This window comes from Pseudonaja textilis, chromosome 1, assembly GCF_049901715.1.
Source record: "Pseudonaja textilis isolate UNSWEBS1 chromosome 1, rPseTex1.2, whole genome shotgun sequence".
In the NCBI taxonomy this organism is placed as follows: Eukaryota; Metazoa; Chordata; class Lepidosauria; order Squamata; family Elapidae; genus Pseudonaja; species Pseudonaja textilis.
The window spans coordinates 285,181,519-285,209,242 of record NC_141990.1 but is presented as its reverse complement, the minus strand read 5'-3'; the positions used below and the strand labels follow the sequence as shown (position 1 = coordinate 285,209,242).

Here is a 27,724-nt window from a genome sequence, read left to right as displayed (position 1 = left end):
TAGCACTTAAAGATTTCTACTGGGTCAGGAAAAGAGATGATTTGAAATTGTATGTAACACAGGTGTCAAACTTGCCACGTCACGTGATGTTTCGTGATGTTTTCCCCATTTGCAGAATGGGTGGGCGTGTCCTGTGTGTGATGGATCCAGCCTGTGGGCCACCAGTTTTAACACCCCTGGTATATAACATAAAAATGATTAGAATGCCTCAGGATTCTCTCTAGTAAGATTGTCTTCTACTGACCTTGGAGTCTTGTGACTTAATTATACCTACACGGTCAGTGGACTAGAGCCATTTTGTTTTCAAAATTCCAGATGGGCCTGTGTCTGAATTAAATTATCTTGATCATAATCAACACATGTGAAACATGTATGTTGGTAAAGATATGATGAAATGATGCCTGTTACCTATTAGAAATGCTTAAGATGAATGTATCTCTTGTCATGCTACCATGAAAAGGAAATCTATAATCCTAGAACAAATAATGATGAAGTGTTCTAAATGATGTCTTGCACTACAGCTCACAACATATTATTTGACAGTGTTTCTCAGCTTTCTGAATTATTAGTTCCTAATGACATAATTGTTTTTATTTCAGAGCGGGGTCGTCTGCTTACTTTTGGCTCCAATAAGTGTGGACAGTTGGGTGTTGGGGATTATAAGAAGCACCTAGGCATTAATTTACTAGGAGGGCCTCTTGGGGGAAAACAGGTCATCAGAGTTTCCTGTGGTGATGAGTTCACCATAGCTGCTACTGATGGTAAGTATAAGCATTAGTAGGTTGGTGTGAATTTCTTTAAACTGAACTGTAAAGAATCAAAAATTGTTTGCTTAGAGATTATAATAAAAAAAAATCTACACTGACTAGAAGGCATAAAATATGTGCAATATATTACAAGACATGAAGTGCTTTTTTGCTTTTAACATAAAATAAAACCTCACAAAACACCATATTCCTATAGGAGTGTTTTTTCACTGTCTATTTTGGGTTGTTATTATATCCTTAAAGAGAAATAAATATAATCATTTGGGAATCCTTCAAACCTAGAGTGGAGTTCTTGACTTTAAGACGATAAACTTTTTATTTTCCAGATAACCATATATTTGCATGGGGTAATGGAGGGAATGGCCGTTTAGCAATGACACCAACAGAAAGAGCTCACAGTTCTGATATTTGTACATCATGGCCACGGCCCATTTTTGGCTCCTTGCATTATGTCCCAGATTTATCTTGCCGTGGATGGCATACCATAATAATTGTTGGTAAGTATAAAAATACTGGGGGTTTAAAGTAGATCATTACTTAATTTTTTCCCTAACTGTAAGATTTAACACATTACTAAGAATGTAAGAATGGGCCTAAGATTCCCCATATTCTTTAAATCAGAGGTCTCCAAACTTGGCAACTTTATGATTTGTGGACTTCAACTCCCAGAATTCTCCAGCCAGCATAGCCAAGTTTGGAGACCCCTGCTTTAAATCTTGAGCTGAGAAAATGTTCTTTTTTTTTTCCAGAAAAAGTTATAAATTCTAAAACCATCCTTCGTTCCAGTAGCAGTGGCCTGTCCATTGGGACTGGTAAGTAATCATGTTGTTAATAATACATACTTCTCTGTTGGGGTAGAAAATATGAGAATAATTTAGAAGAATAGCACATCTCTGCATAAAGTTCAATCTTTGGCATAGACAACTGATTAAGTTGTTGCTTTGAAAGTCACTTCGTTACTGGAAGTCATAATTATCACAGTATAGACTGTAATGAGCTAAGATATAACTGCTAAATAGACTAAAGGCCTTACTATACGAGAATTTATTCTGATAAATCACTTTAGCAGCTTGTTTTTTGCCTTCATTTCATTTATTGGACAATAAATAAAATAATGCAGTTGTTGCCTTGTCTGATATAATAATATAATATGATTCTAAAACTATGATCACATTAAGATGAATTTAATAAAGTGCAATTTGCCTGGGTAGAAGAGGACCAGAATTGGGTAGCAGGCCATCTTTGGAAGACAATTGACATTTTAAGAAACTAGCTACTACAATATTATAGGTCTTTTCAGTCTTCTAGATTTCATTTAATTGCTAGAATGAAATTATGCTTTCCCTAACCAATGTACCTTGCTAAAACACTTCAGTTGCTTGGAATAAATTTTAAATATTTGTAGTCTCTTTCAGAACATTCTGGCAGATATGAATTTTATGGAATCTCTGCTCTTTTTGTGAATGCTTCCCCCCCCCCCCCCACCAAATTAGGTTGGCATTAAAACAAGGAAACTGAGTATAATCTACACAATGATTACAATATGCATTTATGAAAATGATCTAAACAGAAATTGTTGGGAAATTGTTGGGCCAACTGAATACATGGAAAGTATTCCATCAGTTAGAAATAATGATTGAAAACACAATATATACATAATAGGATGTACATTTAAAAAGATATTTTGATGATGTAAGGGGTACATAGAGAGCAGAAAGTGATAGATAAGAAATAGATGAAGAAATTTAAAACATAGATATTTAAATTCAATAAACTTAGAATGAAGAATAATACCTTCCTTTTTCATGAGGTGATTGTATTCTCTGCCACTTCAGCTAACTCAACTGACAATGATTAGTCTAACACTGGATATGGAACAATAGAGATCAACAAAATTAATATATAGAAATGTAAAATTTTTAAAGGGTGGGGAAAGAAAAAGCACAGTTAAGAAGAAAAAGTCATTAAGAGAAAGTTGTTAAATTGGAGATTTACAATCATTTGTAAGGATTTTCAAAATCAGGAGTTTGGTAGCTCTCTTTCAGACTAACAAATGTTATTAACGCCATACACTTTTATGAAGTTTGGATGTACAGGGTTATCATCATGGTGGCAGTTCCTCACTGAACTGTGACTGGCAACTCTGTTATAAATCCCTTTGTTCAGTGCCATTGTAACTTTGAACAGCTGCTAAACAAATAGTCGTTAAGTGAGAACTGAATGGCTGAGTCAATGGTTTTTGATTTTGCATTCTGTCATAAGGATACTTTTGTCTTTTTACATCAACTCCATTCTGACAGTAGTATATACTGTACATTTTCAAGAAGGTCAGATTTTCTTGAAATGAGAAAATATTTAAGATTTTTAATTCTTTCCACTTTTCTGTTAGTGGCCCAGGGTTCTACAGCTGAACCAAATGAGGAAGAAGAAACTGAACAGGATTCTGAGAGCCCTGATAACAGCAGAGGCTTCCGGAGAACTATGGAAGCAGATTGTGGAATGGGAGATCAGATCAGCACCACAGAAGTAGCTGTAGATAGCAGTGCTGCTAGCAGCTCCTGTCCTAGTTGGCTGCGCAAGGTAACTCACTGTTAACTGTGATTAGAAAAAAGGAAAAATAAAACTTTTTCTAATAATTGTCTTGGAATTAATGGATTTTTCCAAAATATAAATGATCTCAATTGGCATTTTTAAAAACCATAATGAAAAATTTAGCAGTAAATTTTCATTTTTGAGAGATTTTTATCATAATTTTTCAGTGAAATAAGAGTTAGAGTGGACATCTTAACTCTGTGGAAAGCAACAAATCCAAATTTGTGCTTGTACAAAATTATCAGAATAAAATTATTTTACTATTATGTCTGATATTTTCTTCTAATTTTGTACTTTAAAATGACCCCTTAAAAATTAATATTGAAGGAGATACAAGCATTTAAAAAAACGAGAAAAAGCTGAAACAAGTTAGTACGATTGTATACAGTATTTAGATACTGTAATTTATAACCCTGAAGAGTAGAATAGAATAGAATAGAATAGAATAGAATAGAATAGAATAGAATAGAATAGAATAGAATAGAATAGAATAGAATTCTTTATTGGCCAAGTGTGATTGGACACACAAGGAATTTGTCTTGGTGCAAATGCTGTCAGTGTACATAAAAGAAAAGATACATTCGGCAAGAGTCAATCATAAGGTATAACACTTAATAATAGTCATAGGGTACAATAAGCAATCCAATCATACTAGGAAACAGTCGTTAGTTAAAGTAGTTAGTTTCTCAACAGTTGAAACAATTATTCATTGTAGACAGTATTTCTTTTGATAGGAATGGGATATTGAATTCCATTTCATTCAAAATATATCTCAAAGAATGTACTCTTAATTAGTGTGCTAATATATCTAATGCAACATCAGCAGTTACAATTCACCATCCTCAACGTATTAAGACAGCTAAAAGAAAATGTTAACTTTTTAAATAATTAATTGGTTTCTCATTCTTATTTCTTTTGTAACATCCAACATAAACATGTTGGATATATTTATATGCTTATTTGCTTGCTCTCTTTGTGATATAGGAGTTGGAGAATGCAGAGTTCATTCCAATGCCCCAAACCCCTTCTCTTGAAAGCTTAGCCTCTTCCAGATCTGACAAAGAAACGTTTCCCTACAATGAACTAAAAGGACTCCATATGCCTTCGCCCACACCTGTTGACAGTAACGAATCAAAATCAGAGTCTTGGGTAATGTAAACATCTATAAATATATGGAAATAGTTTATGTAGTTTTGCTTCTGGGTTGGAGGAAGGAATAAGGTGCAAAATGAAAAGCTTTAAAAAATGTTCATCTAAGAGATGAAGTAAGATACATGAAATTATTAGGCTAAGAGGATCTAGATAACTGAGAAGGAAATACAATTCAAACTCATGTATGAGCATGTAAGCTTTTAAGGTTGGATGACAGAAACTGTTCCCCTCAAAACTATAAATAGAGATTTTAAAGAATTGTGTAAGGAAACATTTCATTCTACCCTTATCATAGTTTCACAAAATCTGATTTTATCTTTTATGATTGTAAGCTGCCCAGAGTTACCTTGAGATAAGATAGATGGCCCATAAATTTTATGAATAAATGAAACTGGGAAGACAAAAAATATGAAAACAGCATTAAAAGAAACAGAAAGATTTACAAAAATGATGAAATCTTCCTCATTCCCAAAGGAATATATATTTCAGGTTTATAGCTAGAACATTGGCAGAGATTTGCTAATTAGCTAATATTCTAAAATCATTTAGTATTTTGATCTGTTAGGCTTTTAGTAGTTTTAATCTCCCAGCTATGATTACCTATAGTGATGTGGAAAAGCATTGATTTTCAATTTTCTATAACACTTACTCAAGAATGTACTCGATTTTCTTTTTACAGCAGCTAGTCTTGGATTCAGCAGAATCCTGTGATAGAGGGAAATTGCCTGTGGCATCTGAATGTAAATGCAGTTTTCTGCAGGCTGAAGTGGAACGTCTGAGTGGCTTAATATCAAAGTGCTTGGCAGATCAGGAAAAATTACAGCAAGAAACTGCCCGTCTTAATGCCCAGCTACAAGTTCTCTCTAGGCGACAAGGAACACACCAGGTAAATTTTTAACTGGAAAAAGCTAACAATTACTTTCTAGAGTGAACAATACCTACACCTCCAAGCAAATCTGATGGAGCCTCAGTCACCCTAATTAACTGCAGCTTCTGAATGCGCTTCAAGGACAGCCCCGTGTCCAATTCAGGAGGTGATTAAGATGTGCATGACTAGGAACAGATTGGCACACAACACAAAGTTGTACAAAATTGGTCTTGGCCATGATGGCTTGTTCCTCAAACAAGATTTAGGAATCCAGAATGACCTCCAAATTGCACATTGGTTCTGTTTCTGGTAGTACAAAAACTGCTCAACACTATTGTCTTTAGGATGGCTTATTTAAAGGATAGTAAAACCACCCCCTGAGAAGCCTTAGTTAATCAGTAGGAACATGGGATTTGAATATACAGGTGGTGGCTAAGCTAGGAATCCTTAGAAGCCTTTCTTGGAACCCTAATTCATCAGGACTAACAGGACCAAATTCCACCCAGATAACTACAGATTAGGCATTCACCTTCATAGGACCTACTTCAAAGTTGGAGTTCAATTTGGAGCAAATCTGAGTTAATTTATCTGATAAGTGCCTGACATATTTGTTACAGAGACTTTGCAAGTAATCGTCTGAAACAGCTCTTTCCTGAATGGCCCCAGTTATTTTAAACAAGTCTTGAGTGCTTATTCAGCCTAATTGGAAGCAAGTGGAACTTACTTTATAGCATGTTCATTTATATTTCCCTGCTGAAACAACCAGGATGCTGATAGGATGATACCTTAAGAAAACACACTGGCTTTTCCTCCATTTTCTATGCCTTTTCAGAGCCTTAAAGAATAGAATAGTGTAGCCAACATTGAGACACAAACTAGTTCATAAATAAGCTCCAGCTGAGCAGTTTTATGGGAAGTTTATATTTCAGTAGTATTTCCTTGACAATCTGAGCAAACAACTGTTAGGCCTTCCATGACATTTTATTCTTAGTATATGTGTGGAATTACAGAGATTAGAAAGCTATTGTGGTTAACTATCCAGTTGAAACCATTCCATGTTGTACTATTGCCGGTAGATTTTTTTTTCAATTGTGAATCTGTTTTCTTTTTAATCTGAACAGCTGGAATCTCATTCCAAAGCTACACAAACATCCAAAGAAGAGATGGAATCAGATCCAAAGCCTGACTTGGATTCTGAGTCCTGGTGTCTCCTTGGAACTGACTCATGCCGCTTTAGCCTGTAGTCTTGGAACTTACTCATTTTCAAACAACATTAACTACATGCAGAGAACAGCTTTCCTAGATTCAGGTCTTTTGTGAACAATGAAGTCAAGAGTCTCCATAGCCTCCATGTACACAAGAGAGGAAGCATTGCCTTAAGCTATGAAACTAGGAGGGAATTTAGAGAGAGTGTGAAAACTTAAATCCAAACCAGAGTCTGTGCAGGTATGACAACAGTGAGTTCTCTCAGTGTATTGTTGAGTCAATAACACCCTTCCCAGGAATGGTTCCAGCAGCAGCACTTCGTTTATTTCCTAACTTTCAAAGAACAGCATTGAATCTGCAACAGTATTCACTTCATCTTCAAGCAATTCAAAGATGAAAAATTATTGAAGAGAGAAAGCCAGCAACACCTACATTGACAGTAAAATTGAATGCTCTGAGTTACTTTTAGCTGATAAAGTTAAAGGAGAAGCATCGTAGTCTCTAAGAATGAAGCTTAAAGAAGGGGAAATACTTTAAAAAAATAGATGAAAGCATCCTAACAAGAAAAACTATTTATATTCATTTCTAAACACATAGGCATGACTCTGCAGATAACTTATAGTTTCAGGGATGTTGGAGAAGGACATCAAGCACCCCTTTTTTTCCATTGCCGTTAGGCATTGTTCAAATGCAAAAGAACTGGCTGAACTCTTTCAGCTACTATTAAATCTCTAGCTCTAGAACTCAACAAGCACTGCTTTTGAAGTCAGACAAAGAGGGATTGGAATTTGAAATCAGATACATTTATGACTTGACTCATATTATTCAGTTATTGGCCTGAATTCCAATAAAAACTATGGAAAACCTCTTCTTTTTGCCCTAAATCAGTATTTTTGCTTCCTTTCAATACTTCATGAAACTGGACTTAAATATTGCTTTTAACAAAGTATGTGCATCAAATATAGTGGTCACAATTATCATATATCACTTCAGAACTACTTCTCTAGTATTATTACTAAACTATGCATGAAAATTTTTTGAATGTATGTTGCTTTATTTTTCACATTTAAAAATGAAATTGATATTTTTGTTGATATTTTTGTTAATTATCTTACTCCTTTGGCATAGATATAATTTTTAAGAATTATTTCTGCATTTCTTTTTACAGTAGCATGGGGTTAACTATAACCTACAGCTTAACTATAATTTTTAGAAAAGGTTCTTTTGTATGCTTGTTCCCATTATTTTATTTGGAAGACCCTTGATTTTAATCACATCATCTCTTACGTATTCTATAATTTTACCAGACTGAGAAAAGGAAAAGGGGAAGAGTGTTAAACCAAAATTTGGTCTGTTAAAATATTTAATAGATCATTATGCCATTGGCTTGATTTCTTGCCCTCCAAAAATTACTGAAGTTTTTTTTTCACCCCATATGAAAATACTGTTTCAACAGAGGTTATCTTTTTATAAAAAACAATTATATTGGAGCTACATCTAATAAAAAAATCATGGAGCAGATGAGAATCACTATTTTACAAGAGCACTGTTTTTATTTCTCAGTACTCTACAATTGGAGTACTAACTCACTGTACTGAGCGGTGATCACTCAGCAATACATGTGTGCCTTTAAACATAATACTGTCCAAGTTGTGCCTGTTACAGATCCTGATATATATGCCCCAGCCATGCTATGCAACCAAAGCACAGATTTTGTCCCACCTAAAGGATGAAGGGAAAATGTCAAAGTGCCTTTGAGAAGTCCATTTCCCTTCTCCCTTTTTAGCAGTGTTAGTTCTTAGATGATGGTTACTTACTAGCATTGCTGTTGATCTATTGAAATTCAATGTATGAAAATTATTTTGTTGTAATCTGTTTTTCTAAAATGCAATAGTGGAATGGTTTGATGTTTTCTGTTTAAATAAATTTTGACACTCAGTTGTCTCGATCCTGCTTAATTCTAATAGAAATTGAAGATATTTCAAGGAAAACATTCGAGACTGCTTGATTCTACATTTATCATGATCAGACATGGTCCACATTTTCACAGGCAATATTTATCTTCCTCCTGCTACTGCTGTTTTTTGAATATTTTCAGTAACGGGTGCTGCTTTATTTTTTAGAAATTCTACTGAAAGATATGAAAATCTTATAACACTTAAACCAATCATTTTTCCGTATATTTTATGTTGATTATACCTTTTACTCCTTTCAGCTTGTCATTATGGTTATACAGATTGTCCTCATTTAACAACCACTCATGATGCAACAACTTTGAATTTATGACAGGGCTAACCGAGTGGTATTTACAATAGGTCCTCAAGTTCCAGCCATCCCAGCAATCCTATGTTAATCTGATTGCTATTTGTGACCTTCACTGGCTTCCCACAAGCAAAGTCGATAGGGAAGCTGGCAAGGAAAGTTACAAGTCATCCAGTAAGTCACTTGCACTCTTTGCCCCTGGTGCACTCTTATTGCACCATGTAGATCACACCCCACAACCAGCAATAGACACCCCCACCACCTGCACATTCTCTGTTCAGGAACAGCCACCCAGGGTCTTGCTGTGCTATACCAGCTACCTGTGTATCTTCTGCTCAGCAGCAGCCAAGATACCTGGGACTTACTAAACAACCCGTGATCCTTGCTTATATAGCAACAGAGCATATGGGCCATTAATAAGTAATGTCGCATTATATCATGCTCTGTGACATTACTTAGTAATGGAAAACTTCAGTCCCAATGATCATCATTAATGGAAGACAGCTTATATCAAGAATATAAATTATACAACACCAATCAAGATGAGTAGCACATATCAATAACTTATATTCATTTGATATTGATTGAATCATACATAATTAGGCTTGAACAAAGAATACTGATAAGACCACCTTTCATTTATATAATAGTGTGCCTTGAAGAAAAACAGCTACATATCAGATAATTGATAAGGGGATTACATACCACTTTTTGGTTCCTGAGTATTGGGTATACAAACTTAGAAGATAAAAACCATTATAAAGTAGAAGAACCAGTACTATTCAAGCTCTGCTAAAATATACCTTTCTGGAAAATACAATAATCACTTCAGAACAGGTTAATGCATCTGCATGTTTGATTTAGTCATAGGGAAAAGACAGGGCACAATTTCTTTGGGAAGTTTGAACATTCTTATGACTTCATGATAGTAAATCTGTTTTCGGCAACTTCAGAAAACAACATGAAAAATAATATGGAAGAGGAGAAATCTCTCAATATTTAGTTCAAGTTCATTCAACGTACACTAGAATTATGAAGCACCACTTCTAATAACTTTTTTTAATCACCAACCTGTGCCATTTTATTTTTAAAAAAAACTTTGAAAAGATTGTCTATTTATTGATCCTGAACAAATAGGAAAAGCATGCTGCGGACCCCATGAGGTAAATAAATGTTTTTAGGTGGAATCAAGGAAGAAAGCCTTTTCTGCCAACACACCTGCTTATGGAACATTTTGCCCCCTAAAATGATGTTGGCTCCCCACTCTTCTGGTTTTCCAGAACAATAAGACCTGGCTCCATTAGCATGGGGAACCTATGATGGCATGCAACCCTGGGCTTCTAGCCTAGTGTCTTAAACACTAAGCCAAACTGGTGCTGTCTTTTTAGCTTCTTAACTTTGTTTTTAACATTGTCTATTTTTGTATATATGTTTTTATTTGTAAATTGCCCTAAGACATTTAGATAGATGGGGTGTATAAATTTGATTAATAAAAATAAAATAAGTGAGAATATGTAACAAATATTGCAATGGGTGATATATCATTTTAAAAAACATTTTGAGGTTCAGCTTAGATATACAATATCCAAAAAAGGTCTTCATGCAGAAATCTTTTTCTTACTGTATACATCAGACTTAGCCATATTAAAGCTATAGGTCAGCTTTCTAAAAGAAAAGGATGTGGTTCAAGGAAAATAAAACTAACCACTGCCTTCTCCCCAACACACATTATTTGAAATAACTTAAATCTATGTATGGTGCAAAAGACTTATAAAAACTTTCCTTTCTGAAACTGGGTAGAAAAATAAGAACAAGAAGTTGGTGAAAGCCAGATTTCCTGCTCAAATCCATTTGACATTTTGCTAGCGACATAGAATAATAGAACAGAGTTGGAAAGGACCTTGGAGATCTTCTGGTAGCTCAAGCAGGAAATCCTATACCATTGGTCGTCCATTCTCTTCTTGAAAATATTTAGTGTTCCATTAATTGTTCTAACTGTCAGGAAAGTTCTTGGTGGTTCTCTCCTTGATTACTTTCCATCCATTGCTTCTTGTTCTATCTTCACATACTATACTAAGTGTGTTACGCAAAATTTGTTTCCAAACAAAGCATTCATCGATATATTTTGACTTTCAGCAAATACTACATTTGCCTTTGCAAGCAACTTAGATTCCACATATTTTATTATAGATCATGTGTGTTGCCTGAAGACAGCTAATATGCTTATAAATATATTTATTCCATTTGTTTGCTCCTTGTTCTGGTTGACCTATTCCCAAATATTTTCACTGATCTTAAAGTTGCATAGAGCTGAAAATCAGGTACTACAATTATGCTATAAAAAACAATCCATCCAAACTTCCAGGTTTTTCTACAGCAATTTGTATAGATTACTTTAAAGTGAGGAAGACTAACCTTATGTAATGGGAAACAAAACTGACTGTAAAGCTTTTCCCAGCTAATGTAAATAGTAGTACATAATGCAATGAAATAACCTTTACTCTTCTCCAGCTATCATTCTAAAATTTAAATAGGAATTTTCTAGAACACGGGTGCTTTTTGTTATGGTACTAAGCAAAGAAATGATATCTGGCAGCTCATACAAGAAATAACTGATCTCAGATGCCATCAAAGAGTCACAAGTATAGAGCCATGATTTATAAGAACTTCATATTTTCTTCTGATTTTTAATAGGCCTTTTTGCAGGGCCCTTCTTCTATGTTCTAAGAAACGGACAAAAATTCCACTGCAAAATATGCAAGGAATCCCAGGGAACCATTTTTACAGAATACAAAATTTCAAGATGATAAAAACAAAGCCACTTTTTGTCCGTCTAGGTGCCTTGACCTGTAATATATAGGGGTTAATGATCACTTAATGGATTTCTCATTGGTTTTACACTGAAACTGCTCTATAGCATCAAACGGAAAAATTGCAAGAAACTGAAGTATGATTACACCAGTTGTAGATGTCATCTTGTCCATTTGCTAGCAATGTTTTTTTTGCTGTGGTGGTGGAGGTCTATTTTTAATGTTCTTGCACTTGGGAATATGTCTCTCAGCAACCTTAGGTGCAAACTGACGAGTACAATATGGACACAATTTGTAGTCTGGGTTTTCCATAGCTGGTGCTGGAGGAAGATCTGAAGCCTTTCCCCCTTTGGAGATGATGCGCTGCACTTCACGAGCCCTGCGCAAAGTCTTGATGAAAGAGTCATGCTTCTGTCTCCAATTGCTTTGTTTAGATGTAGCATTGCTTTGCTTGGGAGTCTCAGGACTTGGGCTGGAAGTTTTTCTCTGCAGCAAGAAGGGGAAGTGGGAAAAATAATTTAAAATAATCAATGCAACTTTGTTAGCTCATACTGTGATCATTCCTGTAACTAATTTTTTATGGTAATACCAATAGCATTTAGGCTTGTATAGCAATTTAGGCTATGTAAAGCCCCACAGTGCTTTACAGCACCCTCTGGGTGCTTTACAATGTAGAAGTATTATTTACATATTGCCCCCAGCAATCTGGGTTCTTTTTTCAACCTTCAACTCTAGGTTTTGGGCAGTTTGCCTGCAGTAGTGCACTTTAACCATTGTGTCACCAAGGCTATCTATAGATGTTGTTTATAGAAGTTATATTGTCATAATAAGTGTAGATTATTTCTAATGCCAGTTTGAATTTTTTAAATTAGATAACTGGGACTATAAAATGCATGTAAAGGGCGAACTTTATTAATTTTTTAAAAGTCATTTCCACTTCTTCCTTAGGTCATTTCAAGCTGATAATATAACATTCTTAATCTATGCCATCATTAAAATATCTCAATACTGTAACTGAATTGTGAATGAAACTTACTGCACTAGAATGTTATGAACTGGATAGTGTGAAGAAGATAAATTTTAATCCTACTACATTATTTTCCTTCATAATCCTAAATATAAATGATTTCATTTTATGGTTTTCCCTAGAACCAATTGTTATTCTGTCTTGTTGCAGTGACTTTTCAGCATTCATTACAGATTCTGTAACATAACGATTTTAACCATTTGTTTTTACATTCTCATTGCCTCCTAGTTTACAAATAATAACAGTTAAAAAAAACTTGCTTTGTATTTTTAGGCCAAGTATTAGTATCTTAAATAAACATTAATGGAGATTTTTGCCTTATTTTTTGATGCCTTCCAAACATCATTTTCAGCAGTCATCGTATTTATTACTGCATTTATATTATGGAAATTAAAAATTAATTATGGACCATCAAGTGATATTAAGAAAAGGCCTGTTTTAAAGAAAGGTCAGAAGAAAAAAACCAAATCATATCTTAACCAGATGCTGCTCTATAAGCTTAAGGCTGGAAAACTTAAGTTAGAAAATGCTTTAAGAACCCCCATATAAACCACAGAAGGATACATTTAATAAATTAGTATGCATATCACCTGTGAAATATATGAGCCCTTCAAGAGATGATATGTCTCCAGTTCAGTGCCCTTCGCTCTAGCCTTGCTTGAATCAAACACTTTTCTCTTGGATCCATGATTTTTTCTGCAAATATTCATGTGTTTCTCCAACCTGGAACAGTAAAGTCTCCGTCCACAAAAATTGCATTCTCCCCAATCTTCTATATCATTCTGGACCTCTATATATGATGGTTCTGCTGCCACCGATCCTGCATGACCTATTGGGGTTGCAGTTGGAGAACAAGACTGGTTGGATACAGATGCTGGTTTTAGGCTGTGAGTGGAAGAAATATTGGAGAAGTTATCTCTAATTTTATTGTTGCTAGCTATCAATCGTTGCTTTTTGAGCCTTTCCATATGAAGTGTCTGTGGAAGCAGGACAGTCCCAATTGAAGTTATCACAGTCTCTGGAACAAGCATTTTTTTATCATCATCATCATCACATTGTGCAATAGATTTGGAATTACAATCTTGAGAAATAGCTGTCATTTTTTTCTCTGGCATCCATAATCCTCCTTGGTCTCTTCTTGCTTCTGCTTTAGTTTGCTGTCTTTTCCACTGGATTTTACGGAGCTCTTCTTCTGTTTTCCTTAGTTTCTCCCTAAGGAGAGTCTCCTTTCGCTGGATTTCCTCCTCCAAACTTCGTCCAGCAGCCTCCAGTTTTTGAATATAGCCTGACTCTGCTCTTTGTGAATGAGAAGTTGTTCTATTAGATTGTTGTACAGAAAAAGGAGAGTGCACCCCTATAGGCTGAGCCTTTACCGCATGTGACACTTTTGTTTTCTCTGAGCTAATCCCACAGGAAGGAATCTCTGTTGCTGGTGCATTTCCAACTTGCCAAGAACTTGGTAAGGAACCATTCTCAGATTTTGGGTGAAAAACCGGCTTAAGTGGATATGCTCTGTCAACACCTTCTCTCCGCTTCATTCTCCAGTGGGAAGGCACAGTGCTGGCCTGACCCTTGAAACACCAGTTATGTGGGCCAGCAGAATAAAAACTTGCCTTCTCTAAGCCCAACTGACTATTTTCTGCAGGCCGAGTACAGGAAGAGCTCCGCTCTTTGTGAACATGAAGATCTTTCAATTTCTTCTCTTTACAGCACACAAGTTGTTGCTGGATATTATTCCTCAAATGTTCTAGCTGGGACTGTTCTTTAAGAACTTCAGGATGATGTCTTTCCTGGCTTGTTGCAGGAAGACTGGAATTGGATGCTATTGGATCCATATGCGAACACACAGCCAGCTGCAACTGAGCCATTCAGCATTTCCACTAAATCTGAAGAAACGCAACAAATTATATACATGCTATAATTCCTGCTCTCATTCAATAATTCTATTCCTTTATTGAGAAAATATGCTCTGATTGCAAGTAACTTAATGTTGTCCTTCAACAAAATCAGTGTGGGATTTCACCCATGATCAATAAAAAGAAGTGTGCAAATAAAATGATCTATTTTTGCAGTACTGCATTGCTTCTGATATAATTTACAATATCTGACTGTGGATACCAGAAAAACTGCCACATCCATACTTATCTTATTCCGTATAGTTATTAGTTTGCCCCAAATGCAACTACATTTGTAGGGGGAAAAGTACCACGCACAACCTAAAGGTCTTGCTATTACATGCCAGATTTATTACGCAGGATTTAATCTTGATGAAAGTGTTTGCATGGGTATCATAAAACATAGTTCAGAGGAAAAGGATGCACTCACATCTCCTAGCACTGTCCAGCTGGCTACACCATGATACTGCAAATTAGATTAGTCAGTGGTGAGGTGCATTGGACTTGGTCTATATGAATTCCTTCTGCTACCCCGTGTATATCATTACTCTATCACTGCTGATCCAAAGGTACTTTTTCAAATGGCAACTGGACTTTTTTGTTTTTCCCTGAAGGGAAAACAAAGAAAACACAGTTGCCTTTTGAAAAAATGCCTTTGGGACAACTATGACCTAGATGACTGAAAATCTCCAGAGACATCTACCAGTGCTGAATTCATGATGCTGCACCTATGTGGCTGGGACAATGTGAAGATAATACTATTAGTGTACCATCTTCCCTGCTGCTTCTCTTTCTGGGGATGACCTAAGTGCAATCTTAGAATATCCTTATCTCCATATTCATGGGAGTTCAATGTCCACGCTGAAACTGCTCAATCAAAAGCACCTCAAGATTTAATAACTCCCTTGATTACTTTGGGTCTTTTCCAATTTACATCTGACCTGCATGCATAAAAGGTCAAACTCAGGATTTGGTAATATTATTCTGAATGACTGCTAATAGTAACAGCACTTATATAAGATCTCTCAGTGCTTTACAGCCCTCTCTAAAAAGTTTTATGGAATCAGCATATAGCCCCCAACAATCTGGGTCCTCACTTTACTGACCTCAGAAGGATAGAAGGCTGAGTCAACCTTGAGTGGGTGAGGACTAAACCCCTGGCAGTCAGCAGAATTAGCCTGCAATACTGCATTCTAATCACTGCACCACCATGGCTCTTGATCTGAAAATGGGAAGTCTTTCTGTTATGTAAGCCACAGAAATCATTACATAGTCAATTTCAAATTGATGGTTAGTATAAACCTGCAGGAAGGAGGACCAGTTAAAATGACTGAGGATTATAGTCCAATGGTTTCCTGAGTGTATTTGGAGGAATTTTCTGCTTTATCTGTCAGCTATAATGCTGATAGACTGGATAACTTGCAGAATATGGAAATAAGTTTAGTGGTTAGGATGACAACCTTTGAGTAGACAAATGACCCTTAGGGCTACTATGAAAATGACCCTTAGGGCTACTGAGAAAAATGAAGTGCATAGGAGAAATGAGAACTGGAAAACAAGTATCTTACACTGAGATCAGACTAAGGTTCTTTATAAGGTCACCTGTACGACACTGAAAGAAACGAAGTTGCTCACTTTCCTGTCTCTGTGGGTATAAAAAATCAATATGGTGGCCACAATGGTGTGAATGAAGCTCCATCTGTTTCTTAAGTATGGAATGTGTACAATGCTTATAAAAATGAACTGATTTAATACTATTATGGTTGCATTATGACATTTTTACCATACGTTTTTACCAACATCTCCATTTGCCTTCACTGCATTTATTTCCAAATAATTAGTCAACATTTATATTCTGTACTCTGCAGCACCTTCTTTGCCAAGATTTTGCAGTAGAGAATAGAAGACTTCACATAATTTTTTGTATAATCAGATCTATCTCAACTTGGAATACTGGTATATTGTAAGACTATAATCCTTTCTTCATAATTTTTTCTCTGATTTTGTATTTTCAATCTCTAGAATGTTGAACAGGTTGTACAGAAATAGGCTTAACACCTGATTATTTGATCCTTGCCTCACCTGGTTTATTAAATCAACCACAACTGATCTCATATTTAAGGTAGTGAGTAATGTTTCTTTGCAGATGGGATATTATTTGTTGCCTCTGTTACAAAAAAGTCCATTGATTATGGATTCTTATGTGATTATAGACCAAAACAAACTCATTTCAGTTCATTTGGCAGGGATGTGATGCAAACATTACTTTGGTAAACCAAACTTAAAAAATAAATGTGTATGAAGACTGACTAGATTTCAATAGTTGTGCATCCTAAACAAAGGTATCTTTCTAGATTGTCTGATAAGAATGGGTCTTGATTTGTGAACTGAGTTTAGCCTGTTTTGATGGGGTTCCACATGAAGTTAAATAATAGGTTTGCAGTCTGAGAGTGCTGTTTAATTGGCTCTCATTGGATTTAAGATTGTAAGGATTATATTTGCACAGATAGATGCAATTCTTTCTAATAAGTTAACAATTGTCCATACCTTCACTACAGTATATCCCATCTTGGTTTTTGGTTACTGCAATGTGTTAAGTGGACCTAACCTTGAAAAATATCCAGAAATTGCAGTTGGTGTAAAAGGAGGCAGCCAGACAAGTAATCAATGCAAAATTCAAGGAATAACAATATGTATACTGAAAAATCTTCATTGGCTTTCGGATGTTTACTGATGTGATCTAAATTGGTACATGTTGATCATTAAGTTTTCAAAGTCCTAACAGATCAATATCTGCAAAAGAGGTTCTTCTCGAGATATATTTGGAACACTTGTACACAGTCTATAAAATGTACTCATTAGGAATTGTTTCCCATTTTCCCAACTTAGAAAAGTTATAAATCAAGAAGGTCAATAAATACAACAGAGAAACTGCTTTAAGACAAGAAAGACAGAAAGAGAATGGAAGGAGCATGAGTTTGTTTATTTATCTCTTTTTCATCCTCCATCATAGCATTTCCTTACTTCTATAATAAATATGTTGTATATATTAAAATGTACTCATCCTAAAGCTAGTGGAAATCTGTAGATATATACAGTAGCCATATACAGTACTTGGTTTCAGCAGCTGTCCTATAAATTCATTACTGTACTGTATTTTTATGGCCAATCTAAACAAGTCAAGGCAATCAAACTATTTACTAGCTTGTAGAGTAGAAATAACTTATCTTTGTGTGATTACAGCTGGAACCTGAAGACAGCTTAATCATACTTAGATGACCTTTTCATAACTCTAAAACTCTAGCCCCTTTTCCTTCCTAATGCCTATCTCTCTAGGTAAAATACCCTTCCAGTTGAATTCCAGCTCTTCCATATTTCTTGGCAACAATTTCAAATGGTTTGCCATTCCTTTTCTCTAGGTTCTTCAAAGAAAAACTAGAAAGTCCAGTTGCTTTTTGAAAAAAGCACCTTTGGGACCTTTTCTCTAGTTTTTTTTTTTTTTAACTTTCTGGGGATTTCTGGTTGTCTCCCCTATACAAATCCGAGTCCGCTTAGCTTTCCAATATCAGCCGGGATAAGGCAAGGATTGTTACTGCTTGTGAATGCTTTTGCTGTTAGGATTCACTTCTATAGTTAAGAGGGCTGAAGGGAATGCCTTTTTTAACCCCGCCTTAAAGGTGGCTGCTACAATTTTACACAGCATTAAACTACCGCTCGTCTCCGTTAATGATTTTACACTATAATGGGACTCGAACTGCCGGTTCGAAATTTGACAAAACTCAGGGAAGAGGGTACAGACGGAGGCACTGTGGCTGCTCCAAGTTGAATTCACGCACCTACCAAAATAGCCTGCCCGCCGGCTCCAGACACACAACCGCCGCGCACGCGACGCCGCGTCTGCCTGCCTGTTTTCTCGGAACGGCGCCACCAGACCTTCGGGTGGCGGTTTAGCGCCGTTGCGTAGCAACCACAGCGCCCCCCCCCTCCCCGCGCTATATCCGATTCCATCTCAGCGGTTTCCGGTGGGTGAGAATCCTTAGGAAGCATACCGGCTTCTCTTTAATTATGTGATGTTAGTTATAGGCCAAAGTGCCCGCCGTTTAGCCCTACAAAGCAGCGCCGCTCGACTTTAAATCGTTTAATTAATTCCACTGCGGTTCCGACGTGCCGAAGCCGGTCTCCACGAAGCGTGCTCGTCGTTAGTGGCCGTTGGTGCGTCCCTCGCGCCCGCTCCGTTCTAGTGGGTGGGTCTCTCTTGACAGCCATCTGCGAAGTTGGCAGATAAACTTTCGGGCTGCCCGGGCGAAACCTGACCCGGCAGATCTCTGGCTCTTCTGTCTTGTGTACCCAACGGGATGGAAATAAGGGAGGGGCCTGTCGGAGCGATGCCGTGCGCTTTGCCCTCCAACTTCCCCTGCCCGGGAGGTAGGGGAGGGAAGCGAGAGCCAGGTTAACTTAGTTTATCCTGCGTAGGCACCCGGGGAGCGGATCGCTTCGACAATGCAAGAGCCTTTGGAGGCTGCTCGAGGGACGATCTCCCGGCGGGTATGGCACCTGCCTCTCTTTTTCTGCCTGATTGCTGTTTTGCTTTCTGCACAGGGACCCCCGACCATGGCTGAGGGAAGCGGCCTCATTTCGGTGGACTATGAGGTCTTTGGGAAGGTGCAAGGGGTATTTTTCCGGAAACATACCCAGGTGAGTGGACTCGATCTGCAATTTCCCTGAGGCAATAGATTGTACAGTACTGGCAATTTTTTGTCACTTTTCCCTCATTTCTCTTCTGCACTTGGTTCTCTTCTGCAACTGGTGAACTTTCTGGAAGTGGTTAGTAAATTAGAAGGTTCTACTTCCATCTGGTTTATGTATTGGTCTATTTTTATGTAATTGTCATTTTTTAAAAAAATTTAATGCTGAATGTGCTTTTCATTTTATATTGTATTTTAATGTTTTAAGCCAAGAGTCGCTTGACAGTGAAATGGGTGGCATATAAATACAATTGTGAGAACTTTGGAGGTTTTGCTTAGGCACCTGGATACAGATAGTCCTTTACTTATGACTACAATAATAATGTGCCTCCCATCCCTGTCCTATTGTCCCCATTTATTTGTACCTATTTCTTACTCATGTTTATACTTATACCTATTATCTTGTAAGTGATTGACAAAATAAAATAAAAATAAATAAAACAATTGGGACTAACATGTCTGCTACTAAGCAAAGTGGTTGTTAAATGGGTTGTACCCCAATTTTAAAACCTTTTTTTTAACCGATGTTATTAAGTGAATCATTGCAGTGGTTAAATGAATCATGTGCTTGTTAACTGAATCTGGCTTTTATTGACTTTGGTTGTCAGAAGCTGGCAGGGAAAATCATAAATGGTGGTCATATGATCCCAGGATTCTGCAATCATCAAATACATGCAGGTGCCAAGCACACAAACTGTGATCATGGCTATGGTGATTGTGCAATGATCATCATTGCAAGGACTAGTCATAAATCACGTTTTTCAATGTCATTCTAAATTGCAACATTGCTAAATGAATGGTTATAAGTTACTTGTAGCCTTAACTTGAATTAAGACATATTATTGAAATCAGAAGAATAGACACATGCAAGCTGTATATACTTTTATTATTGTAAGATGCCATTGTCATTTATATCAGCTCTTTTTAACATCAAATAATACATTTCCAATTAGTCTTGGTTTATCTTTGAATGGCATAGCAGAAGTTTGGATTATATAGTAATTTAGTGGGGTTATAATAATTCTCTAGAGAGAAATTCTAAAGGTTTTTATATAATTCAGATTAATCATATTGTGTATGTATGATTTTTTAAATATCTGCATGTGTATTGTTATTTTTAGGCACAAGGAAAAAAGTTGGGTCTAGTTGGCTGGGTCCAAAATACTAATTATGGCACCGTGCAAGGACAAATCCAAGGCCCTCTTATCAAAGTCCGACAACTTCAGGAATGGCTTCAGAAAACTGGAAGTCCTAAATCTCACATCGACAGAGCTGAATTCCACAATGAAAAGAAAATTGTTCATTTAGAGCATAGTGACTTTTGTATAATCAAATAAGAGGCTTAGGAATAGAAAACATGGTTGGACCATGGACTTGTCTAGAAGACAGTCATTCATTTAGTTTTTATTTTCTTGTAATTGGTTAAATGCATTCTTTCTGTTGTAATTATTTATTATATAAAGCTTCTATTAAATATTTTAAGATAAACATTTCCTGAATTGAGTGATGTCCCAATATTTTGACTGTTAATACACACTTGCTGCATCATATCCAGAGCTATGTATAAAACTGAAATATACATATTAAAAGATTGCAAGTATATAGAATATAAAATTACAGAATTCCATTGCAAACTTACTAGCTTTTTGTTTTAGAGTTTTTGAACTTTCATAAATTATAAAATAACTTGATATGGGGGGTAAATACACACTAAGAAAAGAAACTCTTTTAAATAAGTGTAAATGATTTTTTCTGATCATGACTTAAAATATGCTATGCAAAGTATAAAAATAATTTTATTGTTCTGCATTTCAGTATAATCTAGTTACAAACCATGCTATAACTATGAAGATAAACAAATTGGAACATACCGTAATAGCCATATTGGGGGAGGGGTTGTCAGAGCTATAGAATTCATACAACTCCTATGGACCAATTAAAGACATTCTTTTTAACTGGTACTTCACCAAAACACAAGCAAAATTATTGTCCCAAAGGTGCTTTTTCAGGAGGCACCTGGACTGTTTTGTTTTTTCTTTTGGATCATTTCTCATCCAAGAAGCTTCTTCAGCTCTGACAGGATAGTGGGGAAATCCTTCCATTCCGCAGTATCCTGTCAGAGCTGAAGAAGCTTCTTGGATGAGAAGCAAAATGTCTTCAAAAGAAAAAAAAAAGGCCAGTTGCCTCCTGAAAAAGCACCTTTGGGACACTCATGACCTGGATGACTGAGAATCTTTACAGACAAGCAAAAGTATTTAATTTGCATTGCTGGATATTTAATCTAAGCATGAGATAAATACCTAAATGTAGTACAACCCTCAGTTTTATTTAACAAATTAACATCATTCCCAATTAATATTCAAATATTGTCTCTCATTGCACATATGCCTTGGAATATAATTAGAGTTCATAAGTCAGAGCTGCAGAGCTGCAGCCTTAAATGTATTTCTCACTTCTCCAGCTGCTGCTTATATCATGTTTCAGCAACAATATTCCTTTTAGCTCCTTGGCAACCTGAAATACTGTATTCCTACAAGGTGTTTTTCTGTATTTTATCTTTGTTGATAAAAAATATGTGAAAAAAGTTGAGAACCATTTTAAGAAAAATTGGTGCCTTTTTGGCACTCATTTTATGTGATTGTCATATATTTTTGAATATATAATTTTTATTTCTCCTCCCTAAGTGTAATTATTTATATTTAAGCTCTTGAAAGACAACTTTGAAAGAGTGTTGTGTATCAAAATTGTAAAAATTCATTAAAAGTTATAGTGTTTCGAGGACCATCTAATTGCACATTTACGATGTGCACGATTATAGCTCAAACTTTCGTTTAAGCCGAAAATATGTATCCACCTATATTTAAACACTTTTTCGGTGCTACTTGTCCCCTTGCTCAAGATTTTTTATTCTGCAGCTGTTTAATTGCGGAAAGATTCTTCAGGAATAGTTGATTATAGCAGATCTAGAGCGGATCAGAAGCAAGTTCAGGTTTATATTATACAGTGATTTGGAGGAGGTAACAGAAAAGTTCGATCCGTCTTTTAAATAAAGATCACAAAAATACCACAACTCCCAGAATGCATTGTAATACTTTGGTGTACGCTGGGAACTGAAGTTCTCACATGAGGCATTTGAGAAGGCCCAGTTTCTTCCTCAGCACGGATCTGCTTTCAGATGATCGACAATAAAGCTAAGAGGCGGGCTCGGTCAAAGATGAGAGTTGAGTCGGGTCCCACTAAGGAGATTTTGTCCAGAGGGGAAAAAAACACGGAAGAAAAACGGGGCAGCTTTGGCTACACCTGTGACGAAAGAAAGGAGGCAGAGCCTGAAATTACTTCAGCAGAGAGGCGGTGGGCAGAAAACGGAACTAACGGCAGATCTCCATTAACTGCTTGATGGGGGAGGCGCTTCCCTCCTCCCTCTTTCTCTCATGTCATCAATCATCTTGAAGCCAAAAGTTCCTCCTTAAACCTGGCAGAAAGGTGGGACTTCTTCCGATTTCATTATTGTCTATTGCTAAAATAGTCTCAGAAGTGCAGCATTTTCGAAAATGTACATTGTAAAGACCTTTTACCTGTTTTACATTTTGCTTTCAACTCGTCCAAGCTTTCAACCTATTAGGATATGTGGAAGGGACTTAGCACCTTTTTTATCTTCACAGCAGTCCTGTGAGAGAGCTTAGCTCAGTGTGTGACAGTCAATACAAGTAGAAGCCAAAAATGAATGGTGTTAATGAATGTAAGAGGTTAACTATTGTACCAACTGACTTGTAAATATAATTCGTTATCACAGCAAAATTACAATTGCATTAATCAAAGAATAGCAAGTTGGCTCACAATAGTCATTGTTTCCTAATATTTTCCATGTTACAGTTTAGAAATAAATTGTCCAGTTTCTCCACTACTCAGCTGATCAGTTATTAATGGGAACAGAAAATTAGGAGTTGACTGAAAAATCCCATTTTAGGGGGAAGAGCACAGGGAGAGCAATGTTAACATCCCTGCTAATAGTTCCTGCATGCAATTTTAATTAAAACAGTCTAACTAAACATATCTAGGTTGAACTTAAGCGAAAGATTTTTTTTTCTAAATTGAACGGTATTTTGTTAATTAAAATACAAAATGAGTATTGGAAACACTCTGGAAAATATTAAGGGATTTGTGAAATATCTGGCTAAAAAATTAAAAGATCATTGGATTCTCTGTTTTTTTAACAGGATATTTACAGAAAAGGCACGTGGCAATGCATAACTAATAGACCAAGATTTCAACAGTCTTTTCTCTTACAATGATCAAATGCTTGCCTGAAGAAATACAAACCAGTTTGCGCTCTGGAGTGGCCATTAATTCAGTCGGACATTGTGTTGAGGAGCTTATCCTTAATAGCATAGATGCAAAAGCTACATGTATTGCTGTTAGAGTGGATTTGGAAACCTTTAAGGTCCAGGTGGTGGACAATGGCTGTGGGATGGAAAGAGAAGACCTCAACAAAGTAGGCAATAGATACTTTACTAGTAAATGTTATTCATTGGAAGACTTAGAAAATCTGAAGTTTTATGGCTTCCGTGGAGAGGCTTTGGCAAGTATTGCAAGTATGGCCAGTATATTGGAAATATCATCCAGGACAAGTAGGATAGCAAAAACCTTCTTGAAACTGTTTCACAACGGAAAAGGTCTTGAAGTCTCAGAAGCAGAACTGAGTAGGCCAAGTCTTGGAACAACAGTGACTGTATACAATTTGTACCATCAGCTACCTGTGAGGAGAAAGTGCATGGATTTCACACTGGAATTTGAGAGAGTGAGGCATAAAGTAGAGGCTCTTTCACTTGTTCATCCATCTGTCTCTTTTTCTTTACGGAATGAAGCTTCCTGTTCAATGGTGCTTCAGCTACCCAAAACAAAAAATATGTGCACACGTTTTTCTCAGATTTATGGTCTAGGTAAATCTCAGAAATTACTAGAAATAAACTATAGGTCTGGAGGATTTGAAATAATGGGCTTTATCAGTTCGGAAGGACATTACAATAAGAATATTCAATTTTTATATATAAATAATAGATTGATATTAAAAACAAAATTGCATAAGCTTATTGATTTTCTATTGAGGAAACAGAGTGTTATATGTAAAACAAAAACTGGGTCTTTGCTCTCAAGTCCTGTCCGCTATCGTTCTGGCTCAGAACTCCATGGCGTTTTTATTATCAATGTGAAATGTCAGCATGATGAATATGATATATGTTTGGAACCTGCAAAAACTTTAATAGAATTTCGCAGATGGGATGCTCTCCTAACCTGCATTGAAGAAGGAGTGAAGGCATTTTTAAAGCAAGAACATCTATTTATTGAGTTGTGTAGTGAAGCTACTACAGACTTTAATGAAAATAATGATTTTTGTTTGGATAACATAGCTTTACAGTCTTCTCTCCCCAAAGAGAAGGATATGCAGGAGAGTTTTAAGTCAGCTTGTGATAATATTGTGGAGTCTTATGAAACATTTAATTTGCAATCAAAATCTGTCAGAAGGAAAGTGACAAAGAAGATACCAGATAATATACAACCTATTAATAATGTGAAAGAAGTAGGTGTTTACACAAATGTAACTGGTTTTGAATCTGTTCATGAATTGAGAAGTAGTAAAGATTTTCTGCCCAATAAAAATAATAATATTTCTGATTTTCTAAAATTCAATAAAGTCCCTAAAGAGTCAGAACTACACATTGATGTTATGAGATCCAAATGCCCAGCAGAACTTGGCACCCAAGACAAAATTTCGGAAACAGACCATCATTCTGATACTTTGCTTTGTACTGAGGACCATGGAAAAGATACTAATAGTCAACAAGATGCAGGAATCCAGGAAAGGAGCCTTGATTCAGACACTGTGGGATGTACTGAAATTGAAAAACATATTGATGAATTTAAAAGTAAATATATTTTTGGACATAGTATGATGGAAAAATGCAAGTCGGAAGAAAAGGGCAGAGAATCCTTTACCAAGTTAAATATTGCTAGAGGACTGATGGTAGAACCTGATCCTTTGAAACTGGCTTCTGAAAACATTACAGCATATTTACCTCAAAATCCGCCATCATATAGAACAACAGAATCTAGTAGTTTATTAAACAGACAGACTAAACTGGGTCCAGTAAGTGCCAAGGATATGTTTGAAAAACAGCTAGAATTTTCAGAGCAGATTCCGAGTTCTCTAGAATATATGATGAAAACCAATATCATACACACAGGAAATACAAAGGAATGGCTAGAGAAAAAGAGTACATCAGTCTCACTTCCTGCAGATAGTACTGTGCATTCTGTAATACCACATGCAAAAGGATATATGCCTGTAGTGCCTGCAGATTCAGTTAATCATTTAGGTGATATAAACAGCAATAGGCAAATAAATGATGTTCCTGTTAGAGTTCAATATTGTGATTCAACAAAATTAAGTTGCCATTCAAAACTGGGATCCCTTGATAGGTTCAGAAAATATTATGGGAATTTAAAAAGGAATGAATCAATAAAAGGTATAGAAACAAATAGTAATGAAGTACCAGTTTATTCCAAATCTATGGCGAGTGATAGAACAGATCTACAGAATATTTGTGAAACTCCAACAAAAGAATATATTGAGTCAAATAATAATGGCTGTAATTGCCTCCTTCCCTTAGAAAAGTCTCAACATTCCCCAGAAGAAAATCTGTCTATCAAAAAAGCTTTTAGTTCAAGTACCATTACAGAATATTCTCAAAAAGTAAGGAAATCTCTATCTGGATCTAATTTCACAAGGTCACTCGCCTCTAAAGTGTCAAGAATGAAAGAATGTGATCAGGATGTTATAAGTACAGAACCCATAGATAAATCTTCAGCTCAAACTGAAGTGTGTTCAGGCCCTGAAGTTAAAAATGTACAGCGTCTCATATCTAGAAGTACTCATTCGCAAAATACTTATAAAAAATCTCAACATTGCCCTTCCATAAGAGAGGAAGAAACAGAAAGTAATTGGTTTGCTACAGCCTCTGATAAACAAGGTAATTCAATGGGTACATTGAGTGCAAGAGCAGAGGTGGAAGAAACTGTCGGTCATTGTTTCATTGACACTGATGGAGAATATACAGTCTCCCAAAACAGACACTCAGTTCTGTGCAACAAAGTGGATACTGACAGTTCTTGTGAAGACTCGGGCATTATGGGTGAATTTACAAAGCAAGCTGCTAAATGTAATGAACTTCAAAGTGTAAATGTGCCTGGAAATATGGAAAAGAACACAGATGATTCAAGTGTGGGTGAGAAACCAAAATTCAATCCTTCTGAGTGGTTTTATAAATTTGATGCATCATTGGGCAGAATGGTATTCATCAACAAAATGAGTGGGCTGAGTTCCTATACAGCTCCTGCTGAAGAAACTTCAGTAGCTTGTACTAAAGATCTAAGCACAACAGCTGTAAATGTCATAGAGAATGGTAAGTACATGGTGTACAACTGTTTCATTGCCAATATAGCATTATGGAGGGAATGGTTGTATCAGGAGTTAAATCTTAATAATTCAGAGTAATAGCTTCCCCGATACACTTTGAGAGATTATGGAGAGGCTAGGAAAGGCCATGGTGGCTAAGACATTGAGCTTATCAATCAGAAAGTTTGGCAGTTTGGCAGTTCGAATCCCTAGCACCGTGTAATGGAGTGAGCTCCTGTTACTTGTCCCAGCTTCTGCTAACCTAGCAGTTCAAAAGCATGTAAAAATGCAAGTAGAAAAATAGGGACCACTTGGTGGGAAGGTAACAGCGTTCCATGCACCTTCAGCATTTAGTCATGCCGGCCACATGACCACGGAGATGTCTTCAGACAGCGCTGGCTCTTCGGCTTTGTAGTAGAGATGAGCACTGCCCCCTAGAGCCAGAATGACTAGCACATATGTGGAGGGGAACCTTTACCTTTACCTTTAGGAAAGGGAAAGAAGAAAGAACAGACATAAATCATTAATAGACAGCAGAAAGTCAGTTCATAGCTTATCTCATAAATGACAGATTAGCCCAGGTGAAAATAAATATAAGCACTGAAAAAGAAATATGTACTGTGATGTCATTTATATTTTAATTTCTGCTAGTCTTGTGATATACTATTAATGAGTTTTCAAATAAGTAATAATTTAAATGCACTGTGAATGTTTTAATAATTTCTTTATATTGTGTAAACTACGAAGAGCTGGCAGAGTGTGTAAATGTTAAGCATGTTTCCATCATACTTAACGCACTATGAATAACACACTATGAACAGGGGTGGGATTCTACCAGTTCACACCTATTCGCTAGAACCGGTTGTTAACATTCTAAGCAGTTTGGAGAACTGGTTGTCAGAAGAAATTACGGGCCTAATCCTGTAAGGAAGACAGGAAGGAAACAT

At 36.2% G+C, this 27,724-nt stretch overlaps 4 protein-coding genes across 11 annotated transcripts in view; 3 read left to right on the top strand and 1 right to left on the bottom strand.

Annotated features, from left to right (window-relative positions):
• NEK9 (NIMA related kinase 9) overlaps positions 1–8,523 on the top strand; it is a 30,404-nt gene extending 21,881 nt beyond the window's left edge. The window contains exons 16-22 of one of the 2 annotated variants that reach the window (XM_026711906.2): positions 600–761; positions 1,094–1,264; positions 1,517–1,579; positions 3,157–3,347; positions 4,344–4,508; positions 5,194–5,397; positions 6,501–8,523. In XM_026711906.2, the coding sequence (XP_026567691.1) occupies positions 600–761; positions 1,094–1,264; positions 1,517–1,579; positions 3,157–3,347; positions 4,344–4,508; positions 5,194–5,397; positions 6,501–6,623 (1,079 nt within the window). In that variant the 3' untranslated portion in view covers positions 6,624–8,523. Of the gene's footprint in view, positions 1–599; positions 762–1,093; positions 1,265–1,516; positions 1,580–3,156; positions 3,348–4,343; positions 4,509–5,190; positions 5,398–6,500 lie in introns of both variants that reach the window. The other variant, XM_087921960.1, reaches the window with a different exon arrangement.
• Positions 8,524–9,901: 1,378 nt separating this feature from the next.
• ZC2HC1C (zinc finger C2HC-type containing 1C) lies at positions 9,902–18,516 on the bottom strand. Its single transcript, XM_026705259.2, has 3 exons — positions 18,420–18,516; positions 13,275–14,570; positions 9,902–12,143 (listed from the first exon to the last, which is right to left on the bottom strand). The coding sequence occupies exons 2-3, from the start codon at positions 14,550–14,552 to the stop codon at positions 11,835–11,837; spliced, it is 1,587 nt and encodes a 528-aa protein (XP_026561044.1). The 5' UTR covers positions 14,553–14,570; positions 18,420–18,516; the 3' UTR covers positions 9,902–11,834.
• An 18-nt stretch (positions 18,517–18,534) lies between these two features.
• ACYP1 (acylphosphatase 1) lies at positions 18,535–20,817 on the top strand. 5 transcript variants are annotated; one of them, XM_026711895.2, is made up of 3 exons: positions 18,535–18,601; positions 19,179–19,274; positions 20,446–20,817. In XM_026711895.2, exons 2-3 carry the CDS (start codon positions 19,191–19,193, stop codon positions 20,659–20,661), a joined length of 300 nt encoding a protein of 99 aa, XP_026567680.1. In that variant the 5' UTR covers positions 18,535–18,601; positions 19,179–19,190; the 3' UTR covers positions 20,662–20,817. The 5 variants fall into 5 exon arrangements, with proteins under 5 accessions (XP_026567680.1, XP_026567671.1, XP_087778088.1 ...); XM_026711886.2 differs by lacking the exon at positions 18,535–18,601 and adding an exon at positions 18,652–18,791; XM_087921962.1 differs by lacking the exon at positions 18,535–18,601 and adding an exon at positions 18,685–18,823.
• A 1,610-nt stretch (positions 20,818–22,427) lies between these two features.
• Positions 22,428–27,724, top strand: part of MLH3 (mutL homolog 3) — a 23,213-nt gene continuing 17,916 nt past the window's right edge. For all 3 annotated transcript variants that reach the window (XM_026711827.2, XM_087921959.1, XM_026711819.2), the window contains exons 1-2: positions 22,428–22,807; positions 23,542–26,784. In XM_026711827.2, coding sequence (XP_026567612.1) covers positions 23,613–26,784 — 3,172 coding nt within the window. In that variant the 5' untranslated portion in view covers positions 22,428–22,807; positions 23,542–23,612. The remainder of the gene's footprint in view (positions 22,808–23,541; positions 26,785–27,724) is intronic.

Excerpts from the sequence above, each read along its gene's own strand:
- ZC2HC1C (XM_026705259.2), bottom strand. The coding sequence starts at position 14,552 with ATGGCTCAGTTGCAGCTGGCTGTGTGTTCGCATATGGATCCAATAGCA. Across the intron at positions 12,144-13,274 it reads AGGGCTCATATATTTCACAG|AGAAAAACTTCCAGCCCAAG; the intron begins GTGATATGCATA and ends TTCTTGCTGCAG.
- ACYP1 (XM_026711852.2), top strand. The coding sequence starts at position 19,080 with ATGCAAGAGCCTTTGGAGGCTGCTCGAGGGACGATCTCCCGGCGGGTA. Across the intron at positions 19,275-20,445 it reads TTTTCCGGAAACATACCCAG|GCACAAGGAAAAAAGTTGGG; the intron begins GTGAGTGGACTC and ends TGTTATTTTTAG.